We start from the raw sequence: 15,775 nt of genomic DNA, 5'->3' as shown, positions 1-15,775 counted from the left end.
ACCCTTCAATATATCTGGTAAGGAAGACAAAAGCAAAGCCCAACCCTGGAGAAGAGGTAAAGAAAGCACCTACCTAAACCTGCTCACTTTTGCTGACGGAACGTGGCTCGTCGAACACCAAGATTGTACTGCCTTTATTGACGTGATCGTGCCTCCAAAATGGTTGGGTGTAGCAATACCCTTCAGCTCGAAGTAAACTAGAATCACGTTGTGTATAAGCAGATGGTTCAATTGAAACGCAGCTCAGCGTACGCGCTTTTCTTGTATTTTTTTTCTCTACACCTCCGCGGGGATAGAATTGGCAAACAGACAAAAAGCGCGTACTCAAAGGTAGACAACGTGACTGAAGCTGTTATGTCGAAGCACTCTGCGCTACAAAGACTGCATAGCGCTGAAGACAAGTAACCGCTTACAGTGCTCCGGCTGGTCCTCAACTGGGAACTCGAGATCGTGGCCTTCGTCGGCGACCACGTCGGGTTCTTTGGGAAGGACCAAGCGGCGCGGATCGTAACGGGCGGTGTCCTCGAAGTGCCTCATGTGCGGCCGGCCAAAGCCACCTCCGAGCTCTGCGATCTGCATCGCCTCGAAGCTAGATGAGGAGTGGAGCCGCTGGTCGCGAGAGATGCTCGCCGCTGGAATCTCAGCGTTCGACGAAGACCGGTGCCAGATGTACGAGACGCGCCCCAGGTTGGGCACCACGTGCATGGCGTAGGTGCTCTGCGAGCGGGGTAGGGGGGGTAGGAGAGTGATTCTAATGATAGCTGGAGACGCTATAGCCTGGCGATTTGCCTGGCATGATACTCCGTATTATTAGGGCGAAGGATTCAATAAATAATTTCCGGGAATGATTCTAAAAAGTTAGGCGCGAGAAAAATTATTCATGGAAGAAGACACAATAAAAGCAAAAAAAGAAACGGCACATATTAAAAAAGGTCCTTGTGTTTCAGAAAGAGTATAACTTCTGCTCCAGTAAAAAAAGGTGAAGTTAGTTCCGTCATGTAGTATTGAAAATCAGTACTGGCGGCATCTTTCCAACTTCTCATATTTTTTACTGCAATCGAAAGCCCAGGCCTTCTATGACAATACAAGAAAAGTTACAAGCACATGACCACACTAAATAATTTACTGCAATGCTTGATTGTCACGATCGGCCCGGATGCGTAACGAGGAAGGGCTCGAGGCACCCTCCGTTAGACGGTGCTCCGCAGCGTGGAGGTGACGAACGATGACTGACCGCGGAGCAGCTGCGCTCGTCGGTGTTTGTTGGGTGCGGTGCCCAATATTTCCCACCGACCATGGCAGGCCACCGAGCCTGGTGGGCCAACGAAAATTATGCCAGAGGGGCCGTCACATGCTTGTTAAACCTCCTTACCCCCAGTTTGTTTGTCGACAACAAACATCCAAGTTTAAAGTACGAGGCCCTGCCTCCGTCCTAGCAGGGTCGACAGTGCCTGCTACTCAGGCGAGTTACGGTCCGGTGGCCTCCGCCGTGGAGTACTTCGCCTGGGCACAGGTGTTGGCGGGCCGAGTGTGGCAACGCCAGCTGCTACCTGAGCCAGCCTCGCTCCATCCGGAGGGTTCGTAGTAGTCGGCCTTGTGAGTGGTGCCGGACTTGCCATCGGCCAAACGGCGCCGCACCAGTGGCAACGCTTGCGGCCTCCGAGATGGGCGGTGCTCCGCTGGAAGCGACAGGTTTTGCCGCTAGTCCTCCTGCGGGCCGTAACTCTGAATTGGCAGTCGAGGGTGCTGGCCAGGTCCTGCGGCGAGGCCTAACATGGTCGGCGTGTCTGTGCCGCGTGGCCCCGTCTGGCATGCGGACGAGCAGCGATGAGACGCTGGCAGGATACACCACCAGTCCGGCGGAACAGGGTGGGCCAGGACGGGAGTTACTGGCGAAAACTGGAGCTCCCGACTCCGGCAAAGGCCCGGAACGGCACCCTTGGTCAGCAGCCAGAATCTGCTTCAGCTGCTTCAGGAGCACTGTGGATTGGAGGTCCGGATGCAAGACTTCCAAGGGTGTCTTGACCGTGCGACCCAGCAGGAACTCTCAGGGGGCAAGGCCAGTGACATCGTGGGGCATGGTCCGGTACTGAAACAGTATCTGGGTAATCTGCGTCCGGAAAGCACCTCCGGGTACGCGTGCTCCAGCATGAACACTTCAGCAGGTTCCGGAACAGCATGAGATACCTTTGGCAGCGGCAGGCAGCTCAAGGCATCGGCAGGTCCTAGGTCCTTTCCCGGACGGTAAAACAGCTGGTACCTGCAAGCCGCCAGCCTCAAGGCGGCGGCTTGCCTCACAGCGTACCACTCGAGGTGATGCCTGCACGGGAACTGCCTTGTCAGGCCCCAGCAGCCCCAATAGCGGCTTGTGGTCCGTGACCGCCTCGAACTTCCACCCCCCAGATACTGGTTAAAGCGTTCGACACAGAACATGAGGGCCAGGCCTTCCTTGTCCAGCTGGCTGTAGCATTGCTCTACAGCATGAAGCCGACGAGAAGCAAACGAAACAGGGCGTTCCTGGCCATCGTTGTCCCGGTGTGCCAGGACGGCTCCCACGCCGTACGGCGACGCATCTACGGTCAGGACGACAGGCTTGGCAGGATCGAAGTGTACCAGCACTGGAGCCTTAGTAATTAGCTCCTTGCTGCGCTGAAAGGCCCGGTCCTGCTCCTTCTTCCAGGCCCATTACTGACCACCTCGAAGCAGTAGATCGAGCGGCTGTAGATGCTCCGACAGGTTTGGCTGGAAACTACTGTAGAAGTTGATGAGGCGGAGGTAGCTCTGAAGCTCCTTGTTCTGGGGCTTAGGCGCCTTGAGCACAGCATCAACTTTGTGGGGAGCCGGGGCTAGTCCAGCCTGGGAAATTACATGTCCCAAGTACTCAGCACTGGGGGCCAGGAAAACGCACTTTTCCAGCTTGAGCATGAGACCGGCGTCCTGCAGCCGTGCCAGGACGTTGTCCAGGTTCTGCAGGTGGTCCTCGTCGTCGCTGTCAGTAACCAGGATGTCATCCAAGTACACCGCGATGTGCCTCCTGCCCCTGAAGAGGTTGTCCATCTCCTTTTGAACTATGGCTGGGGCTGAGGCCACGCCAAACGGTAAGCGCGTGTACTGGAAGAGTTCCAAAGTTGTCGATATTGTGACATACCTCCGGGAGGCATCCTGGAGCACCAGCTACTGATAAATGCCTCTGAGGTCGAGCTTGGTGAGCTTCTGTCCACCGGACAACGCTGACTAGAGATCTTCTATCCGGGGCAGCGGGTACTTCTCGACGGTAGCGACGGGGTTGATGGTAACCTTGCAATCCCCACAGATCCTGACACTGCCGTCTCGCTTGAGGACGAGTACGATAGGAGCGGCCCATTCAGACGTCCTGACGGGCACCAGGATGCCCTCTCGCTGTAACGGTTGCAGCTCCTGGGTGACCCCGTCCTTCAGGGTGAACGGCAGTGGGCGAGGCTCAAGAAAACGTGGCTGGGCTCCCTCAGGTAGATAGATGCCAGCCGTCGTGCCGTCGAATGTGCACACCCCTGGCTGGAACAGGGACTTCAACTCGGTCAGGAGGCTGGGCACGTCTTTCACCACATGCATTTTGGCTTCCCGGTACTCTGGCACACGAACACCCAGTGCATCTATCCAGTTTCGGCCCAGCAGCGTCGGCGACTACCCCTTGGTTAAGCAAAGGGGAAGGATTGCCTCCCTGTCGCCAAAGCAAGCGCTGACCTATGCCTGTAACTGGACCTGGGAGAGCTGCCCGGAGTAGCTGCGCAGCATCACGCCCGAAGCCTCAACGGACATACTGGGGAAAGTACGCTTGAAGAGTTACCCGGCCTAACCCCTGTGTCCAGCTCTATGGAAATTGGGTGCCTGCATATTTCGACGGTCAGCATGTATGGTGGTACAGACGACGGAACAAAGCCTGTGTGCCACATGTCGAAAATCGGCATGACCACGTGGCCCCGACGGACACGACGTGGAGCTTGGCCGCGGAAGAACTTGAGCCTGCTCCCGCACGCCCCCGCCGCGTACCCTTGCGACGGCTACCCTGGCCACAGGCTTGTCTGGTACCTAGGCTTGAACCAGGCTGCTGCTGCTGTTTGCTGTTCGTCCTCCCCCTTCGGCATACCCGTGCCAGGTGCCCAGATTTCCCCGTACGTGAAGCATTGTGCTTGAGAGAACTGGCACTGTGAGGAGGAGTGGTCACCACCACAGTGAACGCAGGTACCGCGCTTTGTCTCCAACTTGTTGACCACCGCTTCCGCCGTCGGTGAGCCAGTCGCACGGGTCATCTCGCCGGCGTCCTTGGCGGCAGCTTCCATTGCCAGCGCTGCCTTCACGGCGTCGTCCAGCGAGGAGTGGGGAAGCTCCAGGAGTCGCGTCTGCATGTCGGGGTTGTTGATGCCGCAGACGAAACGGTCCCGGAGCAGCGAGTCCAGCTGGCCCCCGAAAACACAGGCACTCGCTAACCCTCGTAGCGCAGCAACAAACTGCCCGAGAGTCTCTCCTTCCCGGCGGCTCGGGTTGTTGAAGCGGAAACGCTCCATTAGTGCGGACGATGCTGGGTTGAAATGAGAGCGCAGTATGGCGAGATGCTCACCCAGCATCTTAACATGCGGCGTGGCTGGCTTGAGAAGGTCGAGCAGTAGACTGAAGACGCGGGTCCTGCAGCTGGCCAGGAGAATGTCCCGCTGTTTGCCCTCGGATGTGTTTGCCCGGAAGAACACGTGGACTTGTTCCCCGTAAATTGGTCAGGCGGAGTCATCTCCCTCGAACGGCTCGAGCCTCACATACAGCGGCATAACGGCAGCAACGGGGGGCGGTGTTTCGCAGCTCGCGGCGGTGTGGGACAATTCGTGGGTGCTCGTCGCCAGTGTCACGATCCGCCCGGGTTTGTGAATGAGGGAGGGCTCGAGGCACCCTCCGTTAGACGGAGGCTCCGAAGCTTGGTGATGACGATGACTGACCGCCGAGCAGCTCTGCTCGTCGGTGTTTATTGGGTGCGGTGTCCAATGTTGCCTAGCGTGCATGGCAGAACACCGAGCATGGCAGGCCAACGAAGATTATGCCCGAGGGAGCGACACGTGCTTGTTAAATTGATTTCTTTAACCAGTTTCGGTTCCAATGCCCAGGAGGGTTGATTAATTATGACGTCACTATGTAAGTTAGCTCGCACCGTGCCTGCGCTTCTTATGGTGGTGACACGCAAGCGCAGCGATAAAAATGCGTGCAGCACACTTGTTATATATCTCCATAAAAACGCTATCATGCATAGCCTTATTGTTACAGGACGTCAGCAAATTTAACTCTCTCATGACGTCGCGATGTCGTTCATGACGCAAAGCCTGGCATTTTGAGAACAAATTTAGTATGACATAAATGTATCTTATAAGTGCTTCCCTAAGTTCCCATTTAATAAGTGTCAGCATTCCCCATGCGAGACACCTGTAGCAGAGTGTCTACAACTTCGAAAATACATGTCAGTACTCATTTAATCCGTGTGTCTCGAAAAAGAAAAGTCATACACGTCTTTGCCGCTCACAAAGCAAGCACGGTGTTTTCCCCACAGTCAAGAACGATCCGCGCGTTCACGGCGTGTTACTCGATGGATGCTTAATGAACTATTTCAGTTCTTTATTGCGGTAACAAAGCGCTTGCATGTGCGTATTAGAGGTGCCAAATCCTCACGAACAGTGCATGTGTGGCATATGCAGGAAGACATGCGCGTTGAGCGGTCAATTTGGTGGTCATCGCGCTGGTTCTTACCAAAACGTAATTTGCATAGCTAAGAATGCGTTATCGCAGCTTCCGAGGCATATTGTTTCTTGTGGGTCCACAGTTACGGCAAGGCTTTTAAGCTGTAGAAACATGATCTTGAATGGGCACACTCTATTCCTACGAAATTTTTAATGCTCCGTATTTCGCTGTCAACTTTCTTTCTTCTTTTTTTTCATAGCGATTCTGTTTAGGGCTAGTTGCCCTAGGAGCGTTTCCATGTGTAGACACAATACTATCATCATCAGGATTGGCTCCAGCGTCGTCGTGTGCTTGCACAGCTGGCTCGTTGGCGCACCCTGGTGTTACCGCGCGAACGCCCTCGGGCTACTGCTCCCGCGCTGGTCGTCATCCTTAATTAATTAATTAACACGAAGGCGTAACCAATTTTACAGCGAAGCTATTAACGGCTAGTTCCCCCGGGATCGTGTCCGTGTGTAGACACAAAACTCCCCATACGTGGGCTGATCCCGAAGGTTGTACAATGCCGGGCCGACCCGCGGCGGCGGTGAGGCAGGAGTTAAGCACTCCCCATAAGTGGGCCGATCCCGAAGATAGTGCAATGCCGGGCAGACCCGCGGCGAAGGTGCAGTTCGCCATTAAGGGGCCCAATACCCAGCTTCGCTGGTCGTCCTTCTTCACAGAATGGAAGGGCACTGATTTTTTTTTTCCATTTGCCGAAACCTCTTTCATGCCCTTCCAATAGCGCGACATTGATAATTTTGTAGTGATCCACTACATCAGCAAGTTTTTCAAGGAGCGTAAACCTACAGTCCTAATCTGCATTATTCATGCAACATTTGAACTGTCCGCCCAGTAGAGAACTTGCCTAGTTCTTTGAACCCTACGAAATGCTTCCACAAGAAATCAACGAAGATATTTTATAATTTCCCACAGATAACCAAATTAATCCACATACTCATCACCTTGCCTGCACACCACCAACAATGCACCATTAAACAAGCAGCAGTTCTCCAGCTATCGATGCAGACGCTTGGCGTACGTGCTGAGCAGCCTTAAGCGGGACACTTTTGACTGCATCTAGTTGTTAACATCTAGGTCGTAACATCTGTACCTAATTGTCTACATTTGTCTGTAAATGCATCTAGTATTAACAACACCGAATAGAAGTCGTTACGAAGTTGTTAAGACAACTAGATGCTGCGCAACCGATGAAATCACCATGCGGACCACATAGCAACTTTTCCATCAGGAAACGGCACAGGCATGGCAGTGACCTGCATTTTGGATACTCAACAACTAAGTTATGTCATTTACCCCCTGGCCACTATTACGTCGTATTGCTTCCGGTGCATGCGTCCGACCTTCCCTCTTTGTACGTCTTCGTTTTAGGTGCCTTTTATGGTGCGGGGAGAAAGTGCTTCCCTGCAGAGAAAGAACATAACTAATTAAAATGATGGGGCTTTGCGCCTCTGAAAGCTACACCCTGGCGGTGACGGGCATCGTATAGTCTCAAAAGGCTGTGGATTAATCTCAGCTTTGAGTAAGTTTTGAGCATGCATCTACGGAGTTTTTGCATTCCGCTCCTGTTGAAACACGGCAGCCATAGCGTGGAATTCAACCCATGGCACCATGCGTTTCGTCGTAACCCGCGAGTTACTTTCAAGTCGGTCGCGGCTGAAACAAATTGTACTCTGTGTAGAAAACAAAACAAAGGCTTCCTCATTTACCCTGACAGAATTATTGTCCGTAAGTCTAACTCACCTTAAAGGGGCCCTGAACCACTTTTTATCGAAGTAGAGAAATGCATTTTAAGTGAAAATAGGCTATTTCAGAAATACTTTGCCGCAATAAGTACTTCAACGCGTCCAGCAGAAGCGGAGTTATCGCCAATCAAACACGGCCTCCGCTGTGCTCCCCTTCTTTCTTCAATGCTTTGCACTGCGAAGGCTATAGCGCAGAGTGGCGCGCCCACAACACTCCGCCTTCTAAATTTCACCGTGGTGCGCCGTTCAAATTTCATTTTGGACGTTAACGTAGACGCCATGAATTCCGCCTTTGATATCACGAAGCGCTAAACATACGCCAAACACGGTTGTCCTCAGCGAGCCGCAGTGCGCTTAGCCAGTGGACTCGGGCTTGCATCCCTCGGCGGCCATACTATCCCCGCCATGTAGCTGACCGCAGCTTGATGTCAGCTATCGGCCAATAGTAGCCGTCCAAGGGAATGACAAGATATTGCATCTGATGACGAAATAGTGCGTCTAGAAGAGAGTGGGGACAGGGCCTGCTGTTGAAAGGAGAGCGTTTGAGAGAAAGGTTACTTCGCGAACCGCTTGCGAGCTCTACGCACCGCGTACGACAGCAAAATTTGGCTGACATGTTGACAGCAGCGTATGCTACCCGCGGACTATGTTATTTCACCAAGCCTGAGGGTTGATTCAGGACCCCTTTAGTAGTTTGTTTTCAAATCCATTTAATAAAGTGTGTCCTTCGTGCTGTCGCCTGCCGGCCGACGTCCAGTCTCGTTTGATTAATGATACTGGTTTGTTTAGTAGGTTGGGAATGAAACATTCTGCGGGTTGGGAATGAAACAGCACATCGCAAACTTCCGTGCCTCGTGTGGCACCACTTTAGCTGTGAGATTAATACAATGATTTTTGGTTGAAGAACTAATCACGTACAAGACGTACCTTCAGTAAGTTAAGCGTATCATCCGCAAACATTTCTTCTTTTCCTGTTTACTACCTATTCCTTCACGTACTAGATGCAGTCTGCTCCAATGAGTAACACGTCTAACATTTGTGATGCCAAATAGCCACAAAGTAGTCCACACTGCAACTGATCGCACAGTCTAACACATTGCGCGAAACGCGTTGGTTTCTCTGCAAAGTCGCCAGCCAGAGCGTACATTTCGAATGGAAGCATCCACCGTTGTGCACACTTACTGGCGGCAACCACTCGCACACGATATTCAGGTGACACCGACAAGCGAAGCGACAGCCCGACTCCGTCACACTGTCGTAATTGCGGTTGCATGGAACCACGGGAGTGCGCCTGCCGTATATCGAACTAAAGTATCTGAGGAGGCCTAGGCACGCGTCAGTAGGTGCACATCATTGTGCGCATCAGTGTAAGTGATATATTATCGCGAGAGTTTCCAGAGTGGCTATGTTGCGAGGGAGGGGGGGCGGGGGGGGGGGGGAGTGGTCCAGATGTTTGGCTGATCGGTGCTCTCTGTTCGGGTGTATACATTGCATACGCGCATGAGCACATGTTAGAGCGTGTGGCGTCCGTGTATATCATGATGCATTTCCTGCCTATGTGGTGATGTCCTGCTTGCGCTTGGCGTCGAACGTCATGTAGGTGTGGCGGTGAAGCACGCGTCAAGCACTCCTCATACGTGGGCTGATCCCAAAGATAGTGCAACGCCCGGCTGACCCGTGTTGGAGGTGAAGTGTGCCATTAAGAGGCCCACATACATAGCTTCATTTTTTTTCTCCGCCTTTTTTAGGGGTGAGAGGGGGCTGAGTTTGAATGTGGCCCCGTGCCACTCCTTCCTATCTTTTCTTCACTCCATGTATCGCTCAACTTTTTTTGCCTCGTTGCTAGTTTTGTCACTGCGCAATGCACCACGGCGCGGAGAAGTCACACGTGCAGCTCCCGTAGGCACCGTAGCGACAACGTTCCCTTTAGTAATTGTTCGTTGGAAACTCTGTGCTGTTCTCTACTCGCTGGAGGGGAGTCGACAAAGATTATTTCTATTTGTATAGACGTCCGCACGCCAGGTTTCATCCTAGACGCCAGCGCTCGTATCTCCCCCTGGGGAAACGATTTCATCTCCCACGGGTGTGCATTTCCACCGCTTCCCTTCAAGGTCGCGCCCTCGCATGCCTTGCACTGAGCGCGAAACGTCTCTTGTTTGCGACAGCGCCTCTTCGCATGACTGCTGTTAACTGTCACAACAGCAATGTAAACATGAAAGGGTTGATGTCACCTGTGAAATTCTGCCGTTTCACGAGAAAATGGTACGAAAAAAGCGGACGAACGACATGGATTAGTGCGGTGCGCCCAACAAAAAAAGCAAACAAATGGCAATCGAAGCGATCTCGTCCATTGATCAATCGAGAGCGTATGATGGTTTTTACATGTAAACCACATGAATTTCATGATTACTGGGCATATAATCCTTTTATTCAAATAAAAACTTTCGGTTGTTAGACCAGCGCTTGTCCTGCCTTCTTTCTCGTGTTTGGGTTGTGTGTGCGCTGCCCAAGAACGGAAACCATTTGTGTTGCATGCGCTAGGAGTGGCCGGAGTTCACGCGTGCCGAGAAAATAAATAAGTGCACGATGCACTTAACATGACCTGCACCAACTCTGTAGCGACCGATCAACTTACTGGACGATACACGCCCGCGTCTCCGTCGCGCCGGCATTGCTGAAGCAGAAATGATTACTAATACTTTCAACTTCCGTCTCTGGACCACTGTTAAAAAATGGCCAAGCTATTTACGCTGCTGCCTTATTCTATATTGTAGGGGACGTACTAGTTAAAGTTGTGGGCATATGTCGTATTTGTGCTATGCGACGGAATGTTTTGTGTATTTCCGTGCAGTGTCGATGGAACTCCGTTGTCGGCAACAGAGCCAACACGGATTTGTAGCAAACATTTTGTGGGCAACTGCAAAAATGACTTTAGCTAACACGCATCGTATGTGCCGACGATTTTTCCGGCGGCACATAAGATGTCGTTTTCTATTGCTTGCTCATCGTCAGTTACATGGCTAAGCAGGCGCGGCCCTTTCGCCGCATTGCAACCATGAAAATAATCGTCAAGCGCACCGATCTTCTTAAAGGCAAATGATGATGATGTTTGGTGTTTAATGGCGCAAGGGCCAGGTGTGGCCAAAGAGCGCCATGCTAATGTTAATGAGTTCGAATTGGACAGATGGGTTTTGTGATATTAATGTGCCTTCTGTAAAGGGGCCTAAAAGAGTTGATCCAAATTCCATAAAATGTAGGAGTAATAAAATTATGGGAATGACTATTGACGTATACTATGAACATTAGAACGCATTGAGATAGAATGATGCAATATATAAAATATGTGATTATCTAGATGTATAAAATAGTCCAGAGCACTACTGCCTCCCCGGGGCCCTTGAAACCCAAGGGCCTAGAGGCATGTGCTATACAGAGAATCTATCCTAGCGATATCTTCTGGAAAGAGGATGCGCTACGAAATGAATGGGCTTGTAACATGTAGTACAACATCTTTTAAGAAAGCGAGGACTGCTTTGGTCTTAAAAAGCGGCTCGTCACCAAGAAACATAGCCGGATGCAGGGGAATACAATGGCGGTATGCAAACGGGAAATGTTTCCTCCTGTCTCTTTCGGCTTCCCGGCACTCCAGGAAGATGTGGAGGACGGTCAGCCGGTCGCCACATCTGCCACAGGTTGGAGGCTCGTTACCGGACAAGAGAAAGTTGTGAGTGCTAAATGTGATGTGTGTCCTATTCTCAGTCTAGTGAACAGGACATCTGTTTTTCGTATTTTCGTAGCTGGGTGCCAGGGACCTAGCCTCGGCTTAATTAGGTGAAGCTAATTACTTGTTTCTGTGTCCCGCAAGCATTGCCAGTGGCTTCGGAGTTTGTGTCTTAGAAAAGGCTTCATGTTTGTGGCAGGGACAGCAGCAGAACGAATACCTTGCGATGCTATTCATTTGGCGATCTCGTCGGCAAGCACATTTCCCTCGATTCCTCTATGGCCAGGAACCCAGCATATTACTACATGCCTATGTGATAAGTAGATGTTACATAAGAGTGAGTAGAGTACATTGAAGACAGGATTCGTATGCTTTTGAGAAGATTGAGAAGAAATGAGTGCTTTTACAAGACTTAAGGAGTCTGTGAATATGATGGCTTTGTCCAGTTTCAGTTTCTTTATATGTTTTACCGCACACAGTACTGCGTAGACTTCTGCAGTGAAGATACTTGTTATGGGGTTCAACACGTCAGATTCAGTAAAAGAGGGACCAACAGCAGCGTAAGATACGCCAGCATGTGATTTTGATGCGTCTGTGTAAAACTCGGAGCAGGAGTACTTCAATTGAAGCTCCGGAAATGCATGATAATTTCAAGCTCAGGAGCGTGCTTTGTGACCTTTACAAATGATACGTCACATTCTATCACCTGCCACTGCCAGGGCAGTAATAGCTTAACAACAGGCATTAGGCGATGTTCGAGAAATGGGACGTCCATTTCTTCCCCAAGTTCTCTTACATGCAGTGAGAAAGGTAATCTCATAGAGGGTCTATTACGAAAAAGTGTTTCACACGTCAAGTCGTTCACGGTTGTGAAACACGGATGTTCCTTATTAGAGCGCACTTTCAGAAAATAGTTAAAGCTGATGTATGTTCTCCGAAAATGGAGTGACCACTCATCGGACTCGACATACAGACCTTCAACAGGGCTTGTTCTAAATGCGCCAGTGGCCAGGCGGATTCCCAGATGATAAACGGGGTCTAACATCTTTAGTGCGCTCGAGGCGGCAGAGTGATATACTACGGCACCATAGTCTATTCGTGATCGAACTAGGCTCCTGTAAAGATTCAGCAGGCACTTCCTGTCGCTACCCCATGTTGTGTGGGATAGGATTTTAAGTAGGTTCATAGTTTTTAGACATTTTGTTTTTAGACATTTTAGGTGTGGAATGACAGTAAGCTTGGAGTCAAGTATAACACCTAGAAATTTGTGCTCTTTGTTAAAAGGAATTTGTTGCCCGCCCAGTTCTAGAAAATGATCTGGGACCAGGCATCTCTTTTTTGTGAAGAGAACGCAGGAACTTTTGTGGGGGTTGATTTTAAATTCATTTTGGTCTGCCCACATGGACACCTTGTTTAGGGCCTGCTGTACCTGTCTCTCGCAGACTGTGAGGTTGCAGGATTTGAAGCCTATTTGTAAATCGTCTACACAGACGGAATAAAAAATAGCTGGTGGTAATGATGCACGAAGTGTGTTCATCTTTACGACAAAGAGCGTGCAGCTGAGTACGCCACCCTGGGGTACCCCAGTTTCCTGTATGAATGTACGTGACAGTGCAGGACCTATTTTCACCCGAAATGTACGGTTCTCTAGGTAGCTCTCTATGATAGTTAACAAATTGCCGCGGATGCCCAGCGCCGAAAGGTCGCGCAGGATTCCGTACCGCCAGGTTGTGTCGTATGCTTTTTCCATATCCAGAAATACAGATAAGAAGGATTGTTTGGGTACGAAGGCATCGCGAATGCTCGCTTCGATGCGCACGAGATGGTCGGTTGTAGATAGCCCTTCCCTAAAACCGCATTGAAATGGGTCAAGCATTTTACTAGACTCTAGGAGATGTATCAGACGGCGATTGATCATTTTTTCGAAAAGCTTACAGAGGCAGCTTGTAAGCGCTATGGGACGGTAGCTAGTGAGCAATGAAGTGTCTTTACCATGCTTCAAAATAGGGATCACAATAGCCTCCTTCCACTTCGATGGGAGATAACCAGCAGCCCAGATAGCATTGAGAAGTGTAAGTAGTGTGATTTGTGTGTCGAAGTGCAGGTGTTTAAGCATATCATACATGATTCTATCGGGGCCCGGTGCAGAGCTCCTACATACTGACAAGGAGGCTTTAAGTTTATCAATGGTAAAAGGGCGATTATAAGGATCGTTTGGCGTGCATTTCCGATTCAGAGGCTTGAGTTCTTCTATTTCGTTATATTTAAGGAAGTTCTCTGAATAGTGAGGGGAGCTAGACACTCGCTCGAAGTGTTCACCCGGAGCATCAGCCTGGTCTTGCAGGGTATCGCCTTGTGTGTTTACCAAAGGGAGGGAGTATGTTTGTCGCCCTCTTATGCTATTTACCTTGTTCCAGACTTTGGCCTCATCTGTATACGTGTTGATACCCGATAAAAACTTCTGCCAACTGTCTCTTCTGGCCTGTCGGCGGATCGCCTGCCTTGTGATTTTACTTTTTTAAAGTTGATAAGATTCCCCGCAGTGGGGGAGGCGCGTAGCAACCCCCACGCTTTGTTTTGTTTCTTTCGAGTGATCCTACAATCGTCGTTCCGCCACGGGACACGCCGTTTACATGCCAAGCCATTTACTTGTGATATGCATTTATATGCGGCATCTATTATGAAGGCTGTGAAAAACTCCACTGCAGCATCAATTCCTAACGAAGACATGTCAGCCCATGAGATACTAGTAAGAGATCGAAATTTCTCCCAATAAGCTGTCTCAATCTTCCACCTAGGAGCGTGTGGTGGATATTCGTTTTCTTTAGGTGATCTTAGCAGTATAGGGAAGTGGTCGCTGCCGTAAGGGCTGTTGGCAACTTCCCATTCAAGTTCAAGCACTACAGACGGGGAGACTATGCTAAGATCTATTGAAGAATAGGTTCTGTTTGCAAGAGAGTAATATGTATGTTCCTTCTTATTCAACAGGCACGCACCAGAAGAGTGAAGGAACTGTTCGACAAGTCGTCCTCGCGCATCTATACGAGGGTCGCCCCACAGGTAGTTGTGTGCATTGAAATCGCCAAGAACAATATAAGGTTCTGGCAATTCAGCTATGAAGGACTGAAATTCATATTTAATTAATTTGTAATGTGGGGGTATGTAGAGCGAGCACACAGTGATAAGCTTGTTTAGGAGAACAGCACGAACGGCCACTGCTTCAAGGGGCGTTTGTAGCTGCAGACGTTGACACGCTATGCCTTTCTGAATAACAATGGCAACACCGCCCGATGATGCGAAAGCATCATCGCGATCTCTGCGAAATGTAACATACTGTAGGAGGAAATTTGTGTGTTTCGATTTTAAGTGTGTTTCCTGTAGACACAGCACTTTTGGATTGTGTTTGTGGATGAGTTCCTGCACATCATCAACGTTTCTAATAAGACCTCTGACGTTCCATTGAATTATCTGTGTAGCCATATTGGAAGTAAATAAGTGCTGTGTGTATGGAAAAGGAGGTGATGCCTTAGGTTACAGAGCTCTTTCGAGGCCCTGTAACGGGGGTTCTGCCCTTTCTGGAGCGTTCGAGAGAGCCTCGCCGCTCCTTAGGCACTTGGTGCGCCTTGAGAATAGGTGTAGTGTCCATTGCCTCTTGTGAGGCGCCGGACACGTGCTCTTGCGGGCGAGATGTTTCCCGAGAGAGGCCCGCCTTGGAGGGCAAGACCCCTGCGCCCACCAGCCCGGAGGTCGATGGGGCCCCCTGAGGCATTTGGCTGCGCCGGCTGTTGCCAGCGCTGGAAGGGGCTGGGGAGGTTGGGGCAGTCTCGGCTGCGCCCACCTTCAGGGGTTGGTAGTCTCTTCTGCTCGGTTGGTGGAGCAGCGCTAGCTGCGACCACCGTGGGGGCAGATGGCGTGACTGCCGACTCACTATTTGTGGGTCGGACAGTTGCCGGAGGCCGTTGTGACGCTGCCCCCTGACGCGCCACTTCGGCAAAGCTCTTCTTTGGCAGGTATGCTACCCGCCTTCGTGCCTCTTTGAACGATATATTCTCTTTTACTTTTATAGTTACAATTTCATTTTCCTTCTTCCATGAGGGGCACGACCGCGAGTACGCGGCGTGATCCCCGTCACAGTTTACACAGTGGAGAGAGCTATTACATGCTTCAGTGGCGTGTTCAAGGGCACTACATTTCGCACATGTTTGGCGACCTCGGCAGCTCTGCGAGCTGTGGCCGAAACGCTGGCATTTGAAACACTTAGGGGATTCGGCACATATCGCCTGACACGGAGCTTGATGTACCCGGCCTCTACAGACTCGGGCAGAATACTTGAACCGAATGTGAGTATTAGGTGCTTCGTTTGAATTTGTTTACCATCCCTTCTCATCTTAATTCTTCTGACATTGACAACGTTCTGCTCACTGAAGCCCTCCAAGAGCTCAGCCTCTATCAGCTGGAGCAAATCGTCATCAGACACAACGCCGCGGGTAGTGTTCAGAGTGCGGTGAGGAGTTACTGTCAATGGAACATCCCCAAATGACGCTAGACTGGGCAA

At 50.7% G+C, this 15,775-nt stretch overlaps 1 protein-coding gene across 2 annotated transcripts in view; it reads right to left on the bottom strand.

Annotated features, from left to right (window-relative positions):
* Window positions 1–15,775, bottom strand: part of LOC142584305 (uncharacterized) — a 34,122-nt gene that overhangs the window by 2,182 nt on the left and 16,165 nt on the right. For both annotated transcript variants that reach the window (XM_075694451.1, XM_075694452.1), the window contains one exon: window positions 414–717. In XM_075694451.1, the coding sequence (XP_075550566.1) occupies window positions 414–717 (304 nt within the window). The remainder of the gene's footprint in view (window positions 1–413; window positions 718–15,775) is intronic.

The sequence above is a fragment of the Dermacentor variabilis genome, chromosome 6 (genome assembly GCF_050947875.1).
Source record: "Dermacentor variabilis isolate Ectoservices chromosome 6, ASM5094787v1, whole genome shotgun sequence".
In the NCBI taxonomy this organism is placed as follows: Eukaryota; Metazoa; Arthropoda; class Arachnida; order Ixodida; family Ixodidae; genus Dermacentor; species Dermacentor variabilis.
This window is presented reverse-complemented; position numbering and strand designations above follow the sequence as displayed.